This window comes from Phoca vitulina, unplaced genomic scaffold, assembly GCF_004348235.1.
Source record: "Phoca vitulina isolate PV1807 unplaced genomic scaffold, GSC_HSeal_1.0 scaffold4, whole genome shotgun sequence".
In the NCBI taxonomy this organism is placed as follows: Eukaryota; Metazoa; Chordata; class Mammalia; order Carnivora; family Phocidae; genus Phoca; species Phoca vitulina.
In genome coordinates, this window is record NW_022589707.1 from 38,599,538 (window position 1) to 38,623,829 (window position 24,292).

Consider the following 24,292-nt stretch of genomic DNA (forward strand, 5'->3'; position numbering starts at 1 on the left):
GGTGAAGCAGCCGCCATCTTGAAGGAGCTGGTCAGAGAGCCGGAGGAAGAGGAGTTGCATGCTCTGCCGACTGAGCCAGCCAGGCACCCCGTTAGTCCACGCTATTTAATGAGCCACCCACTTCCATCACTGTGCTGTTCTGTAAGGAAGCAGGAGGAGAGTCGGAGAGACTGCCCCATGGTCAGTTAAGTCATATCCCATATGCTGATCCTCTCTAATGTATAAAACCATTGCCCTTTTTTGTTTCCTGTAGCCTCCCAAGTTTCCAGAGAGCAGCAGCCTGTTTGGGAAACTCACATTTCGAGAAATGAACAGAACTTGGCAGCAGGGCGACAGGGGAGGGTGGTGGCAGGTGGCGACGGGGTCAGTGTAAGTGCAGAGGCTCAGAGCCCTGGCCAGATTCCATAGCACCTGATGCCAGCAAAGCTGGCTTTGATTTTGCTCGTGTTTGTATTTTTTTTGCAGTCTCCATGTGGCAAGTGTCCGCAGCAGAAATGCTTGAAGAATGGCCTGACCCCACTGAGCTCACTGTTGAGAGCACTCTGGGTCGTAACTCTAAGTTGACCTCTGCTGCATTGTTAAGGAATGTTTGAGGGAATAGGCCTCAGCTCTGTTAGGGATCTTACTTGGTGTTGCGACACCAGTTTGTGGAAAGCTGTGTCATTTATTCTGAAATCTCTTATCTTTCAGGCCCACGATGAATGATGATTGCCAGCAACTGGGTGTCTAAGAAAAGAGTGAAATCATGAGGCCAGTGTAGATGACGGGAAATGATTTTCTTGAGGTTTCTTTTCTTGATCTAGGCCGTGTCAGTAGGGATGGAAGCCAAATTCTGTCTACTCGTTCTGGGAGTTGACATTCACAGTTATACTGTGGGCCAGGTGACCTCTGCACCCCGGCTTTGCTGGGTGATTCTGCACAGAGGGGACGTGTTTGCCAGCATCTAACTGACCATCTCACTCAGAGATAACCCTGAGGCTCTCTCTGTTCAGAGAGGTTTATTATAAAGATGCACAGGATAAGGGGTGGCACCTGTGGGTGCCCGAGGAGACTGTGTCGCTCGGCAGTGGGCCGCTTGGACCAAGCACTCATGTGCTGGGGGTTACTGGGACTCCGTGCGTCTCACGTTCCAACTCCTAAGGGACAGGGGCTCTAAGCACTTGTCCCGGTCACCTGCCGCCGGAAGCCCAGGGGGAGCCGCAGGCCGGCACTCTGGCTTCATTGCTCATTTGGTGTGCTCACCGCACTTGAAATCTCTTGTTCCGTCCCATCTGTCCTGCCGGATTATAAACTCTGTGACTTTGGGAAGATCGTTAACCTCGTGGGCCTCAGATTGCTCATTTGTAAGTCGGTGGTAACAATGACCTCTGCCACCAGTGTTGTCCTAAGAATTGAGTGAGATAATAGAGAAGATTAAATCAGGTGATCATTACCGAGTAGTTACTCGGTGCCTGGTCTAGGCACTTTGGATATGAACTCAGTCCTCACAGCGACACTTTGAGGCGGGGACTGTCCCTGTGAGGAAACCGAGTCACAGAGAGGCTGGCTGGCACCAGAGACCACCTCTAAGCCCTGTGTCACTGTATGTGAGTGGAAAGCATTAGCTGGCTGCTGGGCCCCCAGTAAACAGCTTACTCAGTGTTAGTGATGGTCCTTCTGTGTCCTGCTGGGGCCACCACGCAGCGCAGGGCTTGACAGCGGACCTCTGGAGAAGGACGCGGGAGGCCGGCATCCTGGAGTCTTCCCAGCGCCCCTCCCCCGCCCGGTCCCCGGTGGCCCTTCCGCGGGTGCCGTGGGTGATAGCAGGTTGTCCTGGCGACTGGCCGCAGCTGGGAGCATCTGGGTTTGCTGAGGTGGTTCAGGCAGGCAGGCCGGCCCAGGCCAGGGTAGGTGTTACCACTACTGGGTGTCATCTTTGATCCTCCAGTTTGGCACGTGGAATGTCTCGGTTATGGGGCTTTGAAAGATCAGAGTGGCAGGTGGCTCTTACTTTCCTTTATAAAATAAAAACCCAGTAAGGAAAGTGTCTGTCAGAAACTAGCTTCTGCAGCCTGAAAGCGGGCCTTGGCGGTTACCTAGGAGCACACGATAATGGTAAAGGTAACGCAGCTGCGTACAGTGTGATGCCAGCAGAAGGCCGGTGTAGGCCTAACTGCACCTAGAGAGAAGCAGAGAGGGAATGTTCCAGAATGGTAACAGTGGTGTAGGTGATTTGGGTTTTTTCTCTCTCTCTCTTTTTTCTTTTTGCATTTCCCGAAGTTTCCACGGTGAGCAGATAAATTGCTTTTATACTTGGGGAAAGTTATTAAAACGTAAAAAGGAACATCTATGGAGATGAACATCTTTATAAAGTGCTTTTTATCTTAGCATCTCGGTTACAAAGAATGCACATGGACTTTCAGGGTCCCTGGGGATAGTAGAGAAGGAAGAAAGCAGCGGCACTGGGCAAAATCCCTCTTTAGAAAGTGAAACTGAGTGTGGGGGAAGGGCCTCCCCAAGGCTCGGGACTGAGAGGAGCAGGTCTGCGCAGGAGGCCCGGTTGCTCTGTCCCCAGGTGGGACTCCTTTCTCAGTGAATCCTTCCCCGACGTGCCCCTGCGACCTCCCCACAGGCATTCTGACCGTGGGTCAGCCACAGCGCCCCCCTAAGCCCCCCGGGCCTCCCCGGCCTCCCCCAGACTTCTGGCTAAGGCAGACCTCGCTCCATTCTGGGGTTCCAAGTTCACCTCAGGCGGAAGTCTTTGCTCTGTTTCCCCCATTCTTCGGGTATTTTGTTTTCCTTGCATTTGGTGCCGCTAGGTTTCTGTTGATGATGTCGTCTCTCTTGTCTGTGAGCCCCCTGACGGCAGGGGGACAGTGGCCTTTATGCCTGAGGAGTGTAAACGAGCTAACGAATGACCCTGAGGTCTCCGCTCTCGGGCAGGCCTGCTCACCTTCATCGTGCTCTTCAGCTGGGAGGGCGCCCCGGCTGAGCCGTATGCAGAAGGACTGCCTTGCAGTAACGCTCTCTGGAAGAGTGGCTTCGTAGGACTCCTCACCTGCTGCCCCTCCAGCTTCTCCTGGCCACTGGCCGGCAAAGGACAGTGCGGGGGCAGCCGGAGAACACAGGGACCTGCAGTGACCATGTGCTGGTTCTAAAGAAATTCCTGATCTTAGAGGAAAAGCTCTCAGTTTTGCACCATGGAATGTGACGTTCACTGCGGGTTTTTGACATATGGCCTTTATTATGTTGACATACGTTCCCTTTAAACCCGCTTTGTTGAGAGAATTTTTGTTTTTCTTTCTTTCTTTTTTTTTTTTTTTGAGAGCGAAAGGGAGAGAACAGGGGTGGTGGAGGGGCAGAGGGAGAGGGAGGGAGAGAATCCTAAGCAGGCTCCACGCTGGGTGTGGAGCCAGATGGGGGGCTCCATCTCACGACCCTGAGATCATGACCTGAGCTGAAATCAAGAGTTGGACACTTAACCGATTGAGCCACCCAGAAACCCTTGTTTTTCTTTTCTTTTTTTTTTTTCCCTTTAAGATTTTATTTATTTATTTGAGAGAGGGAGAGCACAAGGAGGGGCAGAAGGAGGGGGAGAAGCAGACTCCCCGCTGAGCAGGGAGCCCGATGCAGGGCTGGATCCCAGGACCCTGGGATCATGACCTGAGCCAAGGTAGATGCTTAACTGACTGAGCCACCCAGCCACCCCTGTTTTTCTTCTCTAATATATGCATATAAATCTATAAATTTCTATGACTTCTTTAATTGTATCCCACAAGTGTCGATATGTTGTATTTTCATGATCATACAGTTCAAAATATTTTCTAATTTCTATTTCTTCTTTGACCAGTTGGTTTGCGGATTTTCTAGGTATCTTTTTATTTTTGATTTCTAGCTTGATTCCACTATGGTCAGAGAATATATTCTGAATGATTTCAGTCCTTTAAAATGTGTTCAGAACTTGCAGGGCACCTGGGTGGCTTAGTCAGTTAAGCATCTGCCTTCTACTCAGGTTATGATTTCAGGGTCCTAGGATGCAGCCCTTGGCGGTGGGCTCTCCTGCCCCTCCCCCAGCACATGCTTGCTCTCAAATAAATAAATAAAATCTTAAAAAAATGTGTTAAGAACTTGCTTTATGTCAGCTTTGACGAATATTACACGTGCAGTTAAAAGGCTAAGCATTCTGTTGCTGTTGGGTGCGTGTTCTATAGATGTCAGGAGATTTGTTATTCTGCTCAGATTCTCCATATTCTTACTCTTTGCTGATTTTTAGTTCTTTTTGTTCTTTCAGTTACTCTGAGGCGTGTATTAAAGTGCACCATTGTGATTGTGGATTTGTCTAGGTCTCTTATGATTGTCAATTTTTGCTTTATTATTTTGAAAATGTTACTAGGTACATACAAATGAAAATATTTGTATCGTCCTTTAGAATTGATCATTTTATCATTATGAAATGTTTTTCTATCTCTAGTAACATTTCTTCCCTTAAATTCTTTATTTTTAATATAGCTATGCCAGCTCTTTTTTGGTGAGGGTATACCTCGTATTTCTTTTCCTGTTTGGGGAAATGAATGAATGAATTAAACCCCATCATTTTATTTAAGATGTGTCTCTTTAGGCAGCATGTAGTTTTTTTCTATCAAGTCTGCCAAGCCAAGTTTTATAATTGGTGTATTTACTACATTTACATGTAATGTAATGGAATTATTAATACATTTGGATTTATATCTGTTTGGTTTCTATTTGTCTTGGCTATTTTTTTTTTTTTTACCTTTTTATCTCCTTGTCTTCTTTTAGAATTAAGTGTATTTATTATTCCATTTCCTCCTTCTATTGTCTTGTATATATTTCTTTTACTATTCTTTTAGTGGCAATCTTAGAGACAATAATCTGATCTTTGAATTATTACTGTCTGAAACAAAGTAATACCGGGGCAACCGGCTGGCTCAGTCACTGGAGCATGTGAATTTTAATCTCGGGTTTGTGGGTTCAAGTCCCATGTTGGGCATAGAGCTTACTTAAAAAAACATAAAGTCATATTTTTGCCTAGTACCAGAAAGTGCTTTGACCTTAGAACACCTTAAGTCCATTTATTCCCCTCCAACGTTTGTGTTGTTATTGTTACACATGCTAATTCTGTATATATATATATTTTTTTTTAAAGATTTTATTTATTTATTTGACAGAGAGACAGCAAGAGAAGGAACACAAGCAGAGGGAATGGGAGAGGGAGAAGCAGGCTTCCCGCTGAGCAGGGAGCCCGATGTGGGGCTCGATCCCAGGACCCCGGGATCGTGACCTGAGCCGAAGACAGACGCTTAACGACTGAGCCACCCAGGCGCCCCTAATTCTGTATATATTTTAAACTCCCCAAGATATTAATTAGTATTGTTTTCTTCAGTCAATACACATTTCTATTTACTCACATTAACCTTTCTGTTGCTCTCATTTTTTGTCTTAGGATCATTTTTCTTCTACCTGAAAAACTCATTTCTGTACACATACACACATATATGTGACCTATATATAGCGCTTCAGTCAAGATAAAGGGTATTTCTATCTCCCCAGAAATTTCTCTATGCAGTCAGTTTCTCCTGTCTTCCCACCCCCCTCCCCCGGGAAACCACTGCTCTGATTTCAGGGTCAGATTTCTAGAATGGAATCATATATTATATACTCTTTTGAGTCTGGTTTCTCTCATGCAGCGTAATAGCCGTGATATTCATGTTGTATTTCATTCATACTTCCTACTGAATAGTGCTCTACTGTACGAACGTACCCCAATTTGTTGATCAGTTCGCCTACAGTTGGCCTCTGTGGGCGTCACAAGCTACTGTATCACAGCGAGAAGTAGAAGAAACTTGTTTAAAAAAAAGTCAGGGCGCCTGGTGGCTCAGTTGGTTAAGCGACTGCCTTCAACTCAGGTCATGTTCCCGGGGTCCTGGGATCGAGTCCCACATCGGGTTCCCGGCTCAGTGGGGAGCCTGCTTCTCCCTCTGACCCTCTTGCCCCTCATGCTGTTTCTCTCTCTCTCTCAAATAAATAAAAAGTAAATAAAATCTTTAAAAAATAAATAAATAAATAAAAAATAAAAAAAAATCAAGCACAAAATTGTCAGAACCTCTGAATCTTTTCAGACGGCAGATTTCTAGAACAGGAAATATTTGCAGAAGGCAGATTTCTAGAATGAGAAGTTACTAAATCGAACTTTTCACAGGCTCTTGATACATACTATTAAATGGGTTCCCAGATGGTCTCCACCAGGATACATTCCTACCCACGGTGTCCGAAAGTCCCTGTCTCACTATACTATCAATAGCATTCTTGACAAAAATGCTTTGACAAAAAATTGTTCTTACTTTTAGTCTTTTCCGCATGCAAAGTTTGAATTTGTTATCTAATAGTTGAAAGGAATTGTATGCTGACTATAGACCAGTAGGTGCCATACTTCTTTCCTTTCTGAGTTCACAGAACTGTCCGTGATCTCACCTCTTTAACTACCTGCCTCAGTGACTTTCTGAGAAATTAATCTGAAAAGCCAATTCAGAGTCCTTCCTGGCGTCAGTCTTTTAGATGGCGGTGGGGACGGGGCAGGAGCTGCGATGTCTTCCTGCCCCGGCTTCTAGTTGTTGCTCTGGGGCTACACCATCCAGCGCAGCGGCCACTGGCCGCAGGTGGCTCTAGAGCACCTGACGTGTGGCTGGTCCAGTTTGAGAGGTGCTGTAAGTGTGAAATGCACACTGGATGTCAGAGCCTTGGTATGAAAAAAATGAATGTAAGACATTTCATTTATTTATTTATTTTATTTTTATTTATTATTTGAGACAGAGAATGAGAGAGAAAGAGAGCAGGAGAGGGGGGAAGGTCAGAGGGAGAAGCAGACTCCCCGATGAGCAGGGAGCCCGATACGGGACTCGATCCCGGGACTCCAGGATCGTGACCTGAGCCGAAGGCAGTTGCTTAACCAGCTGAGCCACCCAGGCGCCCCAAGACATTTCATTTAATTCTATGTTGATTACATATTGAAATAAGATATTTAATATTTTGGGTTAAAGCATTATGAAAATTAATTTCATTTCTCTTTACTTTTATTACTGTGGCTACTAGAAAATCTTAGATTACACACATGGCTTGAGTTTTATTTTTATTCAACAGTCTGTTCTATAGTCTTACAGAGTTTCTTTCTCCTGTCTCTACTTCTTTTTTCCTTTGAATGCCTGCCCTCTTGTTTTGTTTTCTTCAGAGAAGCTTCCCTGAGCCTTTTTTGGAGGCTCTGCAGACTTTATATTTAGTTCGGAAGATCATATTGCAAGATGGGACCTAGGCACAGATCTCCACAAGGAGCCTAAGATGGTGGATTGACCCTGGGATTCGGTTACCTGGGAACTAAACCTCTCTGAGGGCAGATCAGAAAGCCGGAAGAAGAGGAGGGGTTGGGGGTGCCATCTAACCCCTCAGCTCCCAAGGGGCTCCCTGCCCACCGATAGGCTCTACCCCCACTTGCCTTTGTCTGAAGAGATGGCTTTAGGTGGTAGACCAGCCCTCCCCTGACCTTTTCTGCTTCATATCTCTGCTTCATCTTCCTCTTTTATTCTGCGATGGGTCTTGTTTTCTGGCCATCTCCATTGGCTTAATGGGGTTTGTTTGGTTGTTTCCTGGCCTTTCCTCACCAGGATCTCCACCTTCAGTCCTCTCTGCTGTACACCACTGCCGCGGGGGAGCTCCAGCCACTGGAGCAGGTCCAGCTCACTAAACCTGACTCTGGCCCAACCTTGCTCTTCCTGTGTGCCTGGACGTGACAACTTGACCATCTTCACTAGCCAGACCCACCTTTTACCAGGTGAAGACTGTAATGGATCCCCTGTGAGGGCCAGGAGATCCCTGGTTCTGTTTGGTATTTCGGTTACCAGATGCCCATGAAGTGAATTTCTCTACAGTGCCCTGGGATATAGATTTGGTCTACCCTTGGATTCTGTTTACCAGGCCAGGTTCAGCCTTCTCTTTCCTCTTCCACCATCCACACCTTAAGTTCCCGCTGAATTGAGCTAATTCCGCAAATCTGATTAAATCTCAACCAACCGGGGCTTTGGAAATTGTAGAACAACAGCCTCCTTACTAGCTGGCTGACATGGGATTTGTTGCTTTGCTTAGGTGGCCGTAAATCAGGGGATGGAAGTTTCTGCCTTGGATAGCAAGAGGAGGAGATGTCTGCGGGCTTACCACGGGCAGGCTGAGAGGCGAAATCACTGATTTTGTGCGAATCACAGGCTCGGAAGAGACAAGAGCTGTGAGTAAAACAGGACGGACGTGGACTAGGTTTGAACAGATGAAATGTAACACCCATTCCCAGCCTTCTTCCGTCACGGCAGCTACGCCTGCCCAACGCTGACTCAGGAAGTAGGCAGGCAGCTCTCTTTCCGGTTCTCGCAGATGAAGGATCAGTGCAAAGAAAGTCTCACTTTTGTGCTATTATGTCTGTAACACCCTCAAATGCTCCTGCGAGCAAACAGGCCTCAGACCTCGGATCTTCCCATGCAGGACTGTTGAGGTGGAATACAATAGCATAGTTTTATTTCCAGCGAATTTATTTTTGTGTTACTTTCTATTTATTGAAAATGATAGTTTTCATTTATAATGGTGATATAATATTTCCTTTAAAATTAATCTGAGTTTTGAAATAGTCAATTTATGGGGATTAAGGAGTGTACTTGCTGTGATGAGCACAGGGGAATCACTAGAGTGTCCACCTGAAGAGAATATAACACTGTGTGTTAACTATACTAGAACTAAAACAAATGAAAAGCAAAAAAATAAATAAAACAGTCCATCTAAAGCACAAAGTTAAGCAAATAAAGTATAGGTAGGACTCAATTATGACCAAAAATATATATATATAAGTGAATATGTTACCCGAATGACGTTTAGAAAACATTGTCCTGAAGGAAGAAGGTACAGAGAAGACTTCAATGTCCTAGAGTTCTGGATTTAAAACTATCCCGTCATCAATTTCATTTGTTCATTCACCATTCATTACAATAGTATTTTCGAAGAAACCTGTCCTTTTTTTTTTTTTTTTTTTTTGATTTTGCAGATTCTGGAAAGAAATTGAAAATTGAAGATTTCAGAAGAGAAAGTTGTTTTAAAGTGTTTTGATTTACTTCAAAGAATAATGCCAGAAACTTAAAAAAGTATCATTAACCCCTAATTTAATTTAATATTACCCACCGGTATCCCTTCAGGGAACCAGTTTTCTAAAGCTGTGGATCCTAAAATAGGTCATACAGTTGACCATGGTGGAAAAGGCTGAATTAACATCTAAGAGACAAGTATACATCTAGTGCAGTAGTAACTAACCAGTCGTTTCCATCCCTGAAAGTTCTTTTCGGTAAGGATGTCCCGCCCTCCCACGGCTTAGAGTGTTAAATTGTATTATCTCTTGCTCAGTCACTCAGGTTATAAAAGGGAAGTTATTGCGTGGGGTCCCATTAAGAAATCTCTGTAAGGCTTGCAAAGTTTAGGAAATTGATAGATAAAAGAAGGAAAAATGGATGTGTGTAAAGACCAGGAGACTCATGTGTGACTTGGGGGCGGAGATCCAGAACCGCCGGACTTGACTGTTAACGGATGTGGGCTTGTAAGAGCTACAGTAAAGACATTGACAGGGTTTAGAAGTCTATCATTTTGGGGGCGGTGGGGCTCAACGAAAAAGTTTAAGCACTATCTCTCTGGAACGTGAGTTTTCCTACCTCGGTGAGGCACTAAGTGGCCTGTTCAGGGCCTTCTACTTCCAAGATAGTGACCCAATTTATATATACAAGGATGAGTGGAGAAGTGGTGGAAGAATCCTTCGGGACAAGAAAGGGAATCAGTGCAATTTGGGGGTAGGGCAGATGAACCCAAATGAGTTTTTAATACCCAAATAAAAGGGCTTGGGTCCCCGTTTCTACCCAGACAGGAAGTTCAGCAGGTACACGAGGTTTTCAAGGATTTCCAGGGAGATGGCTTTTCGTGGTCATCTGCCACTTGGAAGTCCACGTCCCCTTCCCTCCTGCCCTCCCTCTGCCCCGCTTCACTCCACACATGGCCATTGTTCCTCCTTCGTTCCCCAAGGTGCTTGGTATATGGCAGACTTGGCTGGAGGTGTGAGGATCTCTGGAGCAGTGGTCCAGCGGGGCTACAGAACAACCCGGAACGGGCAAGAGTGAGGGCAGCATCCCTGTTCCCAGGTCCCTGGGCTCTGGCTGCCACAGACTTCATGCTGGCTGTCTCCCTCCTTGGGCCGTTTTGGGCTCAGACCCTCTCTCCCACCAACCCTCAACGCCCCCCACAACCAATCATGGTTCCTCTGCTCCCAATTCTGAATGCTCCCCCTTCCTTTTTATGGAAAATAATATACCTTTTATCTCTATCCCAGGCTGGGATTGAGGCACACTTTTTTATTATTATTATTATTTAAAAGATAAGAAGTTTTGCTATACAAAAGGTTGTCTACCTCTGGTCACCCTCCCTAGGCATGTAACCCACAAGCGGAAACAGTTCAGTTATGATTTTTTCTCAGATCACCATCTTTTTTTAAATTTATTTTTTCGAGAGGGAGGAGGGGCAGAGGGAGAGGGAGAATCTCAAGCAGACTCTATTGCAAGCGCAGAGCCCGAAGTGGGGCTCGATCTCACCATTGTGAGATCATGACCTAGCCAAAGTGAAGAGTCACATGCTTAACTGACTGAGCCGTGCCGGCGCCCCTCAGATCACCATCTTAAGCATAACTCCTCCTGCTTGAAGTACAGAAATTCCAGGACCAAAGAGAAGGGGAGGGATATTTCCCATTGCTTTTGCTTCATTGGCGTTTTCGTTTGTCTCTTCAGGGGCGGCACTGAGAGAGAGAGGCGGGCGCCCTGGATCCTGATTGCCCTTCTGCCAGGAAGACACATGTAGCCAAAGATGAATTTGGGCAAAGTAGTCGCTTGCTCCTTTAGCCATGGAAAAGCAGGGACACAGTGAGATGGGGATAATCCCATCAGAGTCTCACTCCCATGTTAAATTGTTGAAAATCAACCGGGAACTTCTGGTCACTCACATCCGCAACACTCAGTGTCTGGTGGACAACTTGCTGAAGAACGACTACTTCTCTTCTGAAGATGCGGAGATCGTGTGTGCCTGCCCCACGCAGCCCGACAAGGTGCTGGTGACAGGGGCTGGCCTTGACGGGCTGTGTGTCTCGGTCGCCGGAAGGGGCTTGTCCCGGTGACCTGAATGAGGACCTCTGGGCATTTGGCACATTGGCGGGATTTCCCATTGGGGTCATTTATAGGACAGAAACACTTGGGTTATCAGCTTATGACACAATTACGTATTTTACTTCTGTGTTCGTGGGGAGAGCAGACTCCGCTTACCTCGCTGCCCTCCTTGCTATGTATATTGCTTTCCAAACCAGTTGTTTTCAATCCACTTTTGACTGGGAGGAGGGAAAAAGGAAATGACCGTCGAACACTAGCAGTGATGTTCATTTAGTGCCTTTAACCTCAGCTGCTCATCGCTGGGTGAGACTCCAGAGAATGGCCTTCCTCCACGTTAGGAGCAAACACATCCCAGGCTGGGTCCACAGTGAAGACTTTTCCACACTCCACTGTGGGAAGTCCTAACAGCCCTTAATTTCCTTTCAGCTTTGTGTCCTCTCCTGAAAAATAGAATTGGCAAGACCCAAACCTCTTTGGTTGGAGGGGTGACAGAACTTGTTTATAATGGGATCCTGCCAGGCTCCGGGGAAACCAGAGGGTTTCTGGCGGTGGGGGGGGGGCACAGTAGCTGACTTGTGTGATTCCCCCCCCCCTGCATTTTTAATAATACGAAAAGCCTTTTTTAGGGTATAACTTAGATGGGGCCCTGTGAGCCCCTTGCTGTGTGGCCCAGCACCCGCCTCATTCCACCTGTGCCGTAACTTTGTCCCAGCAGCACTCATTCCCAGCCAGCAGCAGTGCGAGCTTAAGACGGACTGGAGACATGGGGAGGATTCCAGGGGTGGGCACAGCTCTCGTTTGTGAGTCTGACCTTTTCACTTTGAGGTTCAGGGAAGCCTCCCGGCTTCTTAGAGCTGTGTGGTTTAATTTCTTACTACGGGGGGTCCCCTTCACAGATTCTAGGCCTTGAACAGGTAGCATCTCACACTGCCGGGTGGACGGTCAAGCTCCAGGCTGTCATAGGAGCTTGGAGCCCTGCGTGTGAGTCTTTCTGGTAGGAGGACTCCCCAAGCACTAGCTCACCACCCCTCATGCTTATGCCACCACCAGGTCCGCAAAATTCTGGACCTGGTACAGAGCAAGGGCGAGGAGGTGTCCGAGTTCTTCCTCTACGTGCTCCAGCGACTCGCAGATGCTTATGTGGATCTCAGGCCTTGGCTGTCGGAGACTGGCTTCTCCCCCTCACAGCTCATTCAGAGCAAAGTTGTCGTCAACACCGACCCAGGTATGAGTCCGCCCTGGGGAGGACTGCAGATGCCAAGCAAAGCCCTGGGGTTTGGAAATGCTGTGGCATGTGGGCTCAGCAGGGCATGAACGTGTGGCCCACCGTGGCCCTCCACCTCAGGCAGCAGGCCCAGTGCTATGTTCCCCGTCATCCAAGTGCCGCCCGGGGGACTGCGGCTGAACTGACCACATGTAGCTGGTCTGACTTAGAGGCCTGTGAAGGTGTGGGAAGGGCCTCTCTTCTGACTTCCTGCTTGCTTCCCATTCGGACACATATAGACATTTTAATGGTCGCACAAATTCAAGGTTGCATTTTTTTCCTTTTAAAAATCTTTCCACATTTTATCCTAGGCGAAGTGTTCTTCTGTCCCCCCTAGTGGCCAGTCCTGATTTCCCAAGCACAGTGGGACTGCATTAGCTAATCGATTCATTTTAACAAGTATTGATGGTGTCCCCACTATGTGCCAAGACATTGTGCTGGATGCCAGGGGTACGATGGGGAGCAGACCAGATATGGTTCCGGCTCTCAGGGAGCTCAGAGGCCAGTGTGGGAGGCCCAATAGTAAATGGTCGCAGGAATGTGTGATGGCATGTGGTGACCAGGACGAGAGGAGTTCAGGCTGCTATGAGTGCACGTAATCGGGGCCATGATCTGGTCTGGGCGCCGGGGAGCCTTCTTTCCATGTCTGAGTGCTCTCTAGTTTGAGATACTTGCTGGCAGAATGCCAGCACCAAGGTCCCCAACTCTGATGTTTAAAGAATCCAGTGTGACCTTGAACACAGAAACAGAGGACAGTGTCCCAGACCATCAGGGGTGTTTGGGGGAAACCAGGCCAACCAGCAGGGTCAGGGCCCAGCTCTTCTGTGGCCGCTGTTAGCTGCTTACTCTTCCTGCTCCTTCCCAGTTCATTCTGCTTCCTTCTCCAGGAGCAAAGGAAAATGTTCCTGCCCGTGATCATTCTTTCAAAAAGACGTCTCCGCTGGTTCCTTTAGCCAACTACTTCAGTAGCTTTTAAAGAATAAATCACTCTACAAAGCCAGATATGAAAGACTCCATCTTGTGTGATTCTATTTATACGAAATGTCTAGAAAAGGCAAATTAATAGAGACAGAAAGCAGATTGGCAGTTGCTTAGGGCCAGGGGCAGAGATTGTCTAGAAGTGGGCTTATGATGGAGAGGTTTTAGAACTGGATTGTAGTCATGTTTGCATAACTTTGTAAATTTACGAAAAGTCATTGAGTAGTACACAATGCCTATTGTAAAATATGTGAATTTGTGGTATATAAATTATGCCTTACTAAAGAGATGTAAGAAATTCATAAATTTTAAGCAGACAACCAACTTGGACTGAGTTGATAGGGAAGAGGTTATAGATGAATTTGGAAATGGGCATGTGTGTCTCATTTTTGTTAACTGAATTATAATTAAAATCCCAAAAGTATTTTATTTAATTTTTTTTATTTAAATTTTTTATTGTTATGTTAATCCCCATACATTAAAATCCCAAAAGTATTTTAAAGGAATTTACGGAACAGCCTTTTGTCTGGGGAAGGACCACCTCCCTCTTGGTGTAAGCCCCGCCTCTAGCTCAGGTTTGCTGAGCTCCAGGCCCATGTGAGCGTGTGACCCTGTCTGCTCCCCTGGGGGCAGGTGCTAAGTCAGTGACCCCCAGGTGTGGGCTGGGGGCCTGGCGCTTGTGTGCTCTGCGCCGTTGAACAAGGCAGTTTCTATCTTAGTTTACTCTCTTTTTGTGCTTTGGCACAGCTCGTTTGTAATCCAGATTAATGTCGAATGGTGTATCTTCTCGCTCAAAGTTTTGGCATTTAGTTTTGAGACTTCCCGTTGTTTTCAGAGCCATGTGATAAGCAAAAGAAAGGTTAGGGCAATTTCTTCTACAACAATACGAGTTTCCAGCGCCTGGGCAGCTCAGTCCTGGGAGCCCGCGGCCCTTGATCTCGGGGGTGGTGAGTTGGAGCTCCACGCTGGGTGTAGAGATACCTTAAATAAATACATACACTTCTTAAAAAAGCGTTTCACTGGGACCTGGCTGTCCTCCGTCCCCCACCCTCCAGTGAGCAGGTACACGGAGAAGCTGCGACAGCAACTGGGCCGTGACTCCAAGTTTGTGCTGTGCTACGCCCAGAAGGAGGAGCTGCTGCTGGAGGAGACGTACACCGACACCATCCTGGAGCTGGTGGGCTTCCAGAACGAGAGCCTGGGCCCGCTGGGCAGCCTGGCCTGCCTCCTGGACCACTGCACCGGCGTCCTCAGCGAGCAGGGCGAGACCATCTTCATCTGCGGGGACGCGGGCGTGGGCAAGTCCATGCTGCTGCAGCGGCTGCAGAACCTGTGGGCCGCGGGGCTGCTGGACGCTGAGTTCAAGTTCTTCTTCCACTTCCGCTGCCGCGTGTTCAGCTGCTTCAAGGAGGGCGACACGCTGTGCCTGCGGGACCTGCTCTTCAAGCATTACTGCTACCCGGAGCAGGACCCCGACGAGGTGTTCGCCTTCCTGCTGCGCTTCCCCCAGACGGCCCTCTTCACCTTCGACGGCCTGGACGAGCTGCACTCGGACTTCGACCTGAGCAGCGCGCCAGACACCTGCTCGCCCTGGGAGCCCGCCCACCCGCTGCTCCTGCTGGCCAACCTGCTCAGCGGGAAGCTGCTCAAGGGGGCCGGCAAGCTGCTCACGGCCCGCACGGGCATCGAGATCCCGCGTCAGCTCCTCCGCAAGAAGGTGCTCCTGCGGGGCTTCGCGCCCAGCCACCTGCGCGCCTACACGCGGAAGGTGTTCCCCGACCGCGCGGTGCGGGAGCGCCTGCTCGCCCAGCTGGAGGCCAACCCCAACCTCTGCAGCCTGTGCGCCGTGCCCCTCTTCTGCTGGATCATCTTCCGCTGTTTCCAGCACTTCGGCAGTGTTTGGGACGGCTCTGCGCAGCTGCCCGACTGCACGGTGACCCTGACCGATGTCTTCCTGCTGGTGACCGAGGTCCACCTGAACAGGACTCAGCCCACCAGCCTGGTGCAGCGGAACACGCGCAGCCGGACCGAGACGTTCCTCGCCGGCCGCGGCGCCCTGCACTCGCTGGGGCAGGTGGCCCACTGGGGCATGGAGAAGAACCTCTTTGTCTTTGGCCCGGAGGAGGTGCAGGCGGCCGAGATGCAGGAGCAGGAGCTGCAGCTGGGCTTCCTGCGGGCCGTGCCGGAGCAGGGCCTGGGCGGCGACCAGCCCTCCTATGAGTTCTTCCACCTCACCCTCCAGGCCTTCTTTACCGCCTTCTTTCTCGTCGTGGACGACAAGGTGGGCACTCAGCAGCTGCTCAGCTTCTTCCAGGAGTGCGCACCTCCTGGGGGGGCAGCAGCCGAGTCCTGCTATCCCCCCTTTCTCCCCTTCCAGTGCCTGAAGGGCAGTGGCCTGGCGGGGGAGGACCCCTTCAAGAACAAGGATCACTTTCAGTTCACTAACCTCTTCCTGTGCGGGCTGTTGTCCAAGGCCAAGCAGAAACTCCTGCGGCACCTGGTGCCCGCCGCGGCCCTGCGGAGAAAGCGCAAGGTCCTGTGGTCACACCTGTTGGCTAGCCTGCAGGCCCACCTGAAGAACCTGCCCCGAGTGCAGTCGGGGGGCTTCAACCAGGTGCAGGCCATGCCCACCTTCCTCTGGATGCTGCGCTGCATCTACGAGACCCAGAGCGAGAAGGTGGGGCGGCTGGCGGCCAAGGGCATCTGTGCCAACTACCTCAAGCTGACCTACTGCAACGCGTGCTCGGCCGACTGCAGCGCCCTCTCCTTCGTCCTGCACCACTTACGCAGGCGGCTTGCCCTTGACCTGGACAACAACAATCTCAACGACTACGGCGTGCGGGAGCTGCAGCCCTGCTTCAGCCGCCTCACCGTCATCAGGTGAGGACGCTGGGCACAGGGAGTAGCCGGTGGGGCCAGGGCGGGCCAGGCTCAGGAGACACCAGGACGCGCCTCGAGGCGTACGAGCTCCTGACTTACCCTGGCACTCATGACCACTGGTCCTGGAACACCCGGACCTATTCTGTTTCAGGATGGTAGAGGGCAAGGAGCACAGCTTCCATGGCAGGAGGCCCCAGCTGGGTGTCCTTGAATGAGTTGCTTAACCTCTCTGATTTCTCATCTGGATAAGGGAGATGCTGGTATCCTAGCAGTTACAGTAGTAACAGCCAGCATTTACTGAGAATGGGTGAAGTGCATTTCAGATTTTACATGATTGAATCTTCCACCCTATAAGGTGGTAGGTACTCTTATCTTCATTTGACAAACGAGGAAGTGGAGGCACAGAGATGTTCTCGAGGGCACACGGCAGGGCCACGATGGAGCCAGAATCATAAAGAACCAACCTTTTGAGATTCATGGGAGGCTCAGAGATGGCCCGTGAACGGTTTCTGGCACGTGGGAGCTTTTGTGATTGCAGAAAAAGCAGACTCTGTGTGCTTTTCGGCCTCGGTTACTTTCCATGATCAAAGCCAGCAGCCCTGAGCTGCCAGGGATCCTAGTACAGAGTGCTGACTCTTGAGGGGTTTCCTGTTTGATGGTTTAGAGGAAAGAGAGGCCAGTCCGCTTTCTTCTGTTAGCATTTCCTCTATAAAATACACCTTGTAAATCTCTACGAGGGTTTCAGTTCTCATAACTTGGCTCATGCATTTCTGAGAAGCAGAGGGGATTTGGAATAGATCCTGGGTGCCTGTTACACCAGTGCCACAGTGTCCATTATGTGGGGGATGGTGGGGTGCAGGGAGTCCGAGGCTGCCCTGGCCTGCTCTCTGTGCTCTCAGCCTGGGGTGCGCTCACACTCCAGGCCCCCCATGCTCATCTCACGAGATGGGGCACACCAAGGTGGTGCTCCTGCCCCAGGCAGCTGTCCTCGGGTGACGTTTTCCTCCACACCAGTAAAGGAGAGAGCAGGAGGAAATGGGCAACTCCAGAGAAGCATTTTGAGCTCCTTGAGACCATCAGTTAGGGTTAATTTTGACTGAGAGTTAGTGAAAGCTTACATAGGTTACAAGCTTGTCTCCCATGGAAAAGTCCAGAGGAGGGCAGTTCAGGGCTGCTATAGTGCCTCCATGACCCTCAGGAGCCCAGGCTCTCTTCTGCAGGTGGCCGGGCTGCCCTCACTACCAATATCCACCTCTTGGCCCAAGATGGCTGCTCATTTCCAGCCATTCAGTTGACATTCCAGCCACCAGGAAGAAGAAAGGGCAAAGAAGGACACACCTCATTCTTTTAAGAAGACTTCTCAGCTATTGCTAATGAGACTTCTGCTTAGATTTCATGGGGCAGAACTTAATCCCATGTGCCCAGTTAAAGAAATGGGGGACTCTACTTCTAAGGAAGCACAGATACGGGATGTGACTAGTAGCCTCTACCACCCTGAGGTGGCCATGCAGTGTGTGTACGCCCTGTGCCCAGCACCAAAGTGGGCACCATGGGAGGAGGGGTCCTGAGCATCGGACCTGATCATTTTGATGTGGCCTGAAAATCAAACTTTTACTTGTTCAGCCTTTGACTTATTACAGAGGTCAGCTTGTGGGCCCACGTTGGCCCAGGGCTTGTGTTTGTAAATAAAGTTTTATTGGAACACAGCCACACCCATTTGTTTACACATCGGCTGCTTCACACTACAGAGTCAAGTAGTTGCAATAGAGACCACACAGCCCGCAGACCCTAAAATATTTGCTCTCTGGCCCTTTAGAGAAGAAGTTTGCTGACCCTTGGATTATTATCTCACCCACCCCTGATACCTCACTCTCATCCATCGCAGAGCCTTACTGTGTCTTTCAGCCTCACCTAAATAATGGGGTGGAGGGTTGAAAAAATCAGGGTAGTTTGTTATACAGGTTACTTGGTAGTAAAAGCATTTCACATTTTAGCCACATCAAAATATCCTGTTAGTATGGGGATTGTGCAGAACAATTCCAGCAAGTGGCTGGTCCTCGTGCAGGAGACTGCCATCATCCCGAAGGCTCTCTTTTCCTGCCCCCTCTGTGGATGGGACTTCCAGATGGGGAGGCTGTCGGCATTGTGGGTGAGACCGTTCTCTGTGTTCTGCCTTTTGCAGGACATCCACTATCTCTGGCCCCACTTGCAAGACAGGGGAGCGTTCCCTCATCCAGCTTTTCATCACTAGAAGCAGCTCCACGCAGTTCCAAATCCCACGGCCCCTGCTATGCAGTGAGAACCACAAAGAGGGCCTGGCTGACACGGAGGCCACCCACAAATGATGGATGTCAGAGCTGGCTGGCCTCGCGCGTCCTTATGTGTCCCTCGTAGCCCTCCTGTTGGGTCGGGGCTGTGTTGTAGCCTGCTGACTGGCAGGTTCTGGGTGGGTCTGTCGGCCCCACGACGACTGGGCTTTTTAGGAGCTATTTGGCTGACTGCTCTGGCCACCCCCTCAGGGGGTGTTTCTAGCTGGGAAAACTCCAGGACCTACAGGCTCCCGGGTCCTTGTGGCATTGATGCTGCTTCATAGTGAGCAGCTGCCATGATTTGTAACTTTCCTTGCTGTTTTGTTTCAGACTCAGTGTAAACCAGATCACTGACAGCGGGGTAAAGGTGCTATATGAAGAGCTGACCAAATACAAAATTCTGACCTTCTTAGGGTACGTATTCCTGAACAGCGCCAGGCCAGGGATGTAGCAATAATACAGAGGAGTGGGGAACTGCCATTCGTGTGGGTCGCTGGACGGTTGGGATGGTGGCCGAGGCACCAGGAAGGTCCCAGACGGGGAGCCGGGAGTCCTGGGTCCTGCTCTTGACTTGGCCAGCAGCCCGCTCTTTGAGCAAGTCAGGAAATGCGGCAGAGCTGCAGGCTTTCACTTGTGTATTGGGATCCTAACATAGGCAAGCGTTTGACGGGTGGTGATTGGGATTTGCTGAGGGAATAGCTGGGGATATGGGTTTTTTTTTTTTAAGATTTATTTATTTGAGAGAGACTGAGCTGAGTGGAGGGAGGGGCAGAGGGAGGGAGAGAATCTTAGGCAGACTCCCCACTGAGAGTGGAGCCCGACACAGGGCTCAGTCCCAGGACCCTGAGATCATGACCCGAGCCAAAATCAAGAGTCGGACGCTTAACCAGCGAGCCACCCAGGCGCCCCTGGGGCTATGTTTCATAAATGCTGGATACTGTTTACGCATTAGATTCACCACTATGGCCCATGATCTCTCATCCAGAGCCCTGAGGGCCAGACACCAATCAGAATTCAGTGTACGTGCTGTATCGTGGTGATGTGACCAGTGAGGTCAAGGGCACTCACCCTTTCAGCTTCACCTAAATAATGGGGTGGAGGGTTGAAAAAATCAGGGTAGTTTGTTATACAGGTTACTTGGTAGTAAAAGCATTTCACATTTTAGCCACATCAATGTGGCTAAATACTTTAATATTTTACTTTAATATTTCTGCAGCAAAATGTATGACTAGTCAAAGCAGTTAGGCTAAAGACCATGAACGGCGCCACATCAGGGGCCAGAACGGTTGTGGAAAGCTTTGGGTTTTCAGAGCCTCTGGGAGTTGGAGTGTGAGCGCTGGTGGCCTCTGCTGACTGAGCTGCAGCCTGTCGTCAGCCCCCGGGCCTGCCCTCCCTGCGCGGTGGAGCGAGGCCCTGGGAGCGGCTCGGGAGCTGTGTGTGACTGAGGAACGCTTGAAACCCGTCTAGTTACCCCCTTCAGCTTCTCTCTGCCTTCTTGCTGAATTGGTATCGGGGCTAAAATGACTAACAGGGAGCAGCGAGGAGGTTCCAACACTCAAACATTTTCCCCTCAAGATGCTGCTTGTAACCTGAATCGAACAGCACCCGTCGCGGGCTTGGGGTGATCGCCCGCCGTTGTCCTGATGCCCTGTGGGGGAGCTGTGACTCCTGCTCCTTATTACAGATGCTGAGCCGAGGCCGGGCCAGTGGCAGAGCTGGCTCTGAACCCGGCCTGCGAGACCCCGGAGCCCCAAACTGCTCTCCGTGTGTCCTTCCTCTCTCCTTTCAGCCCAGACCTTAGAAATCGGCAGCCAGCACATACCCACTTAAAAAATCGTCATTAAGATGACACTGTCTCCCTCTCTGATTCTGTCTTGTTTTATTTTTCCCTCCCTTCCCCTATGCTTCTCTGTTTAGTTTCTTAAATTCCACATACTAGTGAGATCATATGACACTTGTCTTTCTCTGACTGACTTACTTCGCTTAGCATAACACCCTCTAGTTCCATCCACGTTGTTGCAAACGGCAAGATTTCATTTTGTGATGGCTGCATAATATTCCATTGTATATATAGACCACATCTTCTTTATCCATTCATCTGTCGATGGACATCTTGGCTCTTTCCACAGTTTGGCTATTGTGGACATTGCTGCTATAAACATTGGGGTGCACGTACCCCTTCAGATCACTACATTTGTATCTTTGGGGTAAATACCTAGTAGTGCAATTGCTGGGTCACAGGGTAGCTCTATTTTCCACTTTTTTGAGGAACCTCCCTACTCTTTTCCAGAGTGGCTGCAGCAGCTTGCATTCCCCCCAACAGTGTAGGAGGGTGCCCCTGGTCAGTGATACTGTGAGAGCATCCTGTGGTGACAGATGGTGACTACACTTGAAGTGAACATAGCAAAGCTTATAAACTTGTGGATTCACTGTGTTGTACACCTAACGTAACACTGTGTCAGCTATACTTAAAAAAAAAAGAAAAGCTGAGGTTGGGATCCTAAAGTCTCACGCTGTGGTCTCTCTCGAAGCCTGTACAACAACCAGATCACTGACGTCGGCGCCAGGTACATCGCCAGAATCCTGGACGAGTGCAAAGGCCTCACGCACCTGAAGTAAGTGGGGGGTAGGCGGGGCAGGTCATTCAGTAGCCCCTGTGGTCACCCCTTCGTTATGCAAACGGTATAAACGTCACCATAAAGAGCACTCGCCCTAAAGCCTGCTTGCCCAGAGCCACACTGGTCAAGTGAGGAGACCTGGTGTGGAAGGTAAGCTGTCCGCATGGGGGAATCGTGGCCTGAGGGGGAGGCTCGGGTTTCCGCAGGGCCAGGGGAGGGTCTGGCTTCGGTTCACCGACGGGGCCTTTCTGCTGGGTCCTCACATGGTGGAAAAGGAGGCAAGGGAGCTCGGCGGGGGGAAGGGGGGCTCTTATAAATCACTGATCCCGTTCACGACAGTTCCGCCCTCATGACCTAATCACCTCCAAGGGCCCTGCCTCCTAATACCATCACCTGAGGGGTTAGAGTTTCAGCATATGGATTTTGGGGGGACACAAGCATTCAGACAGGGCGCCCATCTGGTTGCCAGGAAGAGCTGGATCGTTGGCCCTGTCCCAGACTTGCTCTGCCAGAGGTGACCGAGCTCCGGGCTCCGAGGAGCCCCTGCTGCTGCCCACGTGACAGAACGCACACCTTGGCCACTTGCAGCCGAGGCGGGAACCTCCCGGGTCTGCTGAGGGAAATGAGGGACACACTGAAGGCCATTTAAAGAAGCCCCGGGAAAGCTTGGGTCCCTAAGTTTCGGCAGAGACAGCGACCAGTGTCCTGGAGAGGATTCTGATGGCTCTCTCTAGGGTGGTGGGGCCTTCCTTGCGAGGAAGCCGGGGGCATGGGCGCCGCAGGTCCCAGGAGAGCGGGGGGCGAGGAGCTGACAGTGGCCCCCCCCCCCCCCCCCCCGCCGGGGGCTGACCTGTGCACGGCTCTCTCTGCAGACTGGGGGAGAACAAAATAACGAGTGAAGGAGGAAAGTGCCTCGCCCTGGCCGTGAAGAACAGCAAATCGATCTTTGAGATCGGGTGAGTGGAGGCGAACGCGCGTGTGCGTGTGCATGCAAGTGTGAGTGTGTGAGATACACGCTGCTCGGCGTTCGAGCGCGCCACTGCTGATCTCCGACGTAAATATACCCAAGTCCCGGGCCGGACTGCGGCTTCCCTTGTGCACACTTACTTCATTCATGCAAAAGTCCGTTGTTCTCACCGCCAGCGAACAGAGGGAGCCGTTCTAGCCTATGTGGTAACTTTCCACAGGCAGGCGGTCTTCACCGTGGCAATGTTCTATACTCCCTGGAGGCTTTTTTCTTTTTCTTTTTTTAAAAGATTTTATTTATTTGACAGAGAGAGCACAAGCAGGGGGAGGGGCAGGCAGAGGCAGAGGGAGAAGCAGCTCCCCGCGGAGCAGGGAGCCCGATGCGGGACTCGATCCCAGGACCCTGGGATCATGACCTGAGCCGAAGGCAGATGCTTAACCAACTGAGCCACCCAGGCGCTGAGGCCATTTCTTTTTAATTCAGTTTTTTTTTAACTGTGGTAAAATACATATAAAAAGTTACCATCTTAACCATCTGTAGGGATACAGTTCAGGGGCATTACGCATCCTTATCGTTGTGCAACCATCACCACTGTCCATCTCCATAATTCTTTTCATCTTGCAAAAAAGCTCTCTCTACCCATTCCCCGGTAACTCCCGTCCTCCTTCCCTCCGGCCCCCGCCCACCACCCTCCGACTTCTGTCCCTGTGACTTTGCCTCCCATAGGTACCTCACAGAAGTGGCACCATACAGTATTTGTGTTTTTGTGCCTGGCTTACTTCACTCGGCCCAGGGTTCTCAAGGCTCATCCACGCTGTAGCTTGTGTTGGAATTTCCTTCCTTTTAAGGCTGAGTAACAAACAGTCCACTCTATGTATGCACCACATTTTGTCCGTTCGTCTGTCAGTGGACACTTGGGCGCCTTCTGCATTTTGGCTTTCGTGGGTAGTGCTGCTAGGAACATGGGTGTACAAAGATCTCTTGGATTTCTTTTGGCTATATACCCAGAAGTGGAGTTGTTGGATCAGCTGGTAATTCTATTTTTAGGTTTTTGAGGAAATGCCACAGTGTTTCCCACAGCAGCTACACCGCATTACATGCGCGCCCGCAGTGCACAAGGGTTCCGGATTGTCCACATCCTTGCCAACACTTGTTATTCTCTGTTCTTTTGGTAGTAACCATCCTAACAGGTATGAAGTGGTATCTCATTGTGATTTTGATTCTGGAGGCTTCTTCAACCTTTTTATATTGTTATAATTTTTATATTATAAAAAAAACATAATTTTATGAAATTGATTTTATGAAAAATATGAAAAATATACTAAAAATCATCTCAGAAATATTATCAACATTTGAGGTCAGTTAAACTTTCTTGCTCTCACATGCAGGTGCATGCTTTATTTTTTTGAGTATAGTAAAGGTCAAACTGTATGTACAGAATTTTATTCTTTTTCATTTAATCTCATACCACAAGTAGTTTTCCACTCTATTAAAAATTTGATACCATTCAACCGTATAGTACACATAACGTTTTTTTTGTAGTTTCAATTTTTTATTTAAATTCCAGTTAGTTAACATATAGCGTATTAGTTTCAGGAGTAGAATTTACAACACCCAGTGCTTATCACAAGTGCCCTCCTTAATGCCCATCCCCCATCTAGCTCATCCCCCCCCCCCCCGCCCCCCGCACCTCCCTCCAGCAAACTGAGGTTTGTTCTCTGTAGTTAAGAGTCTGTTTTATGGTTTATCTCTCTCCCTCGCCCATGTTCATTTGTTTTGTTTCTTAAATTCCACACGTGAGTGAAATCATATGGTATTTATCTTTCTCTGACTTATTTCACTTAGCATTATACTCATTAGCTCCATCCACATTGTTGCAAATGGCAAGATTTCATTCTTTTTGATGGCTGAGTAATACTCCACTGTGTGTGTGTGTGTGTGTGTGTGTGTGTGTGTGTGTGTGTGTACACACCACATCTTTATCCATTCATCCATCGATGGACATTTGGTCTCTCTCCGTAGCTTGGCCATTGTAGATAATGCTGCCATAAACATTGGGG

General features: G+C 49.4%; 1 protein-coding gene across 3 annotated transcripts in view; it reads left to right on the forward strand.

Annotated features, from left to right (window-relative positions):
• The window catches only part of NOD1 (nucleotide binding oligomerization domain containing 1), a 63,591-nt gene that overhangs the window by 14,443 nt on the left and 24,856 nt on the right, over positions 1 to 24,292 (forward strand). The window contains exons 1-9 of one of the 3 annotated variants that reach the window (XM_032401852.1): positions 7,678 to 7,819; positions 8,131 to 8,266; positions 10,845 to 11,158; positions 12,267 to 12,441; positions 14,514 to 15,739; positions 15,836 to 16,338; positions 18,978 to 19,061; positions 21,179 to 21,262; positions 22,138 to 22,221. In XM_032401852.1, coding sequence (XP_032257743.1) covers positions 10,958 to 11,158; positions 12,267 to 12,441; positions 14,514 to 15,739; positions 15,836 to 16,338; positions 18,978 to 19,061; positions 21,179 to 21,262; positions 22,138 to 22,221 — 2,357 coding nt within the window. In that variant the 5' untranslated portion in view covers positions 7,678 to 7,819; positions 8,131 to 8,266; positions 10,845 to 10,957. Of the gene's footprint in view, positions 1 to 7,677; positions 7,820 to 8,130; positions 8,267 to 10,844; positions 11,159 to 12,266; positions 12,442 to 14,513; positions 16,339 to 18,977; positions 19,062 to 21,178; positions 21,263 to 22,137; positions 22,222 to 24,292 lie in introns of those variants that run through there. The other 2 variants (XM_032401850.1, XM_032401851.1) reach the window with 2 other exon arrangements.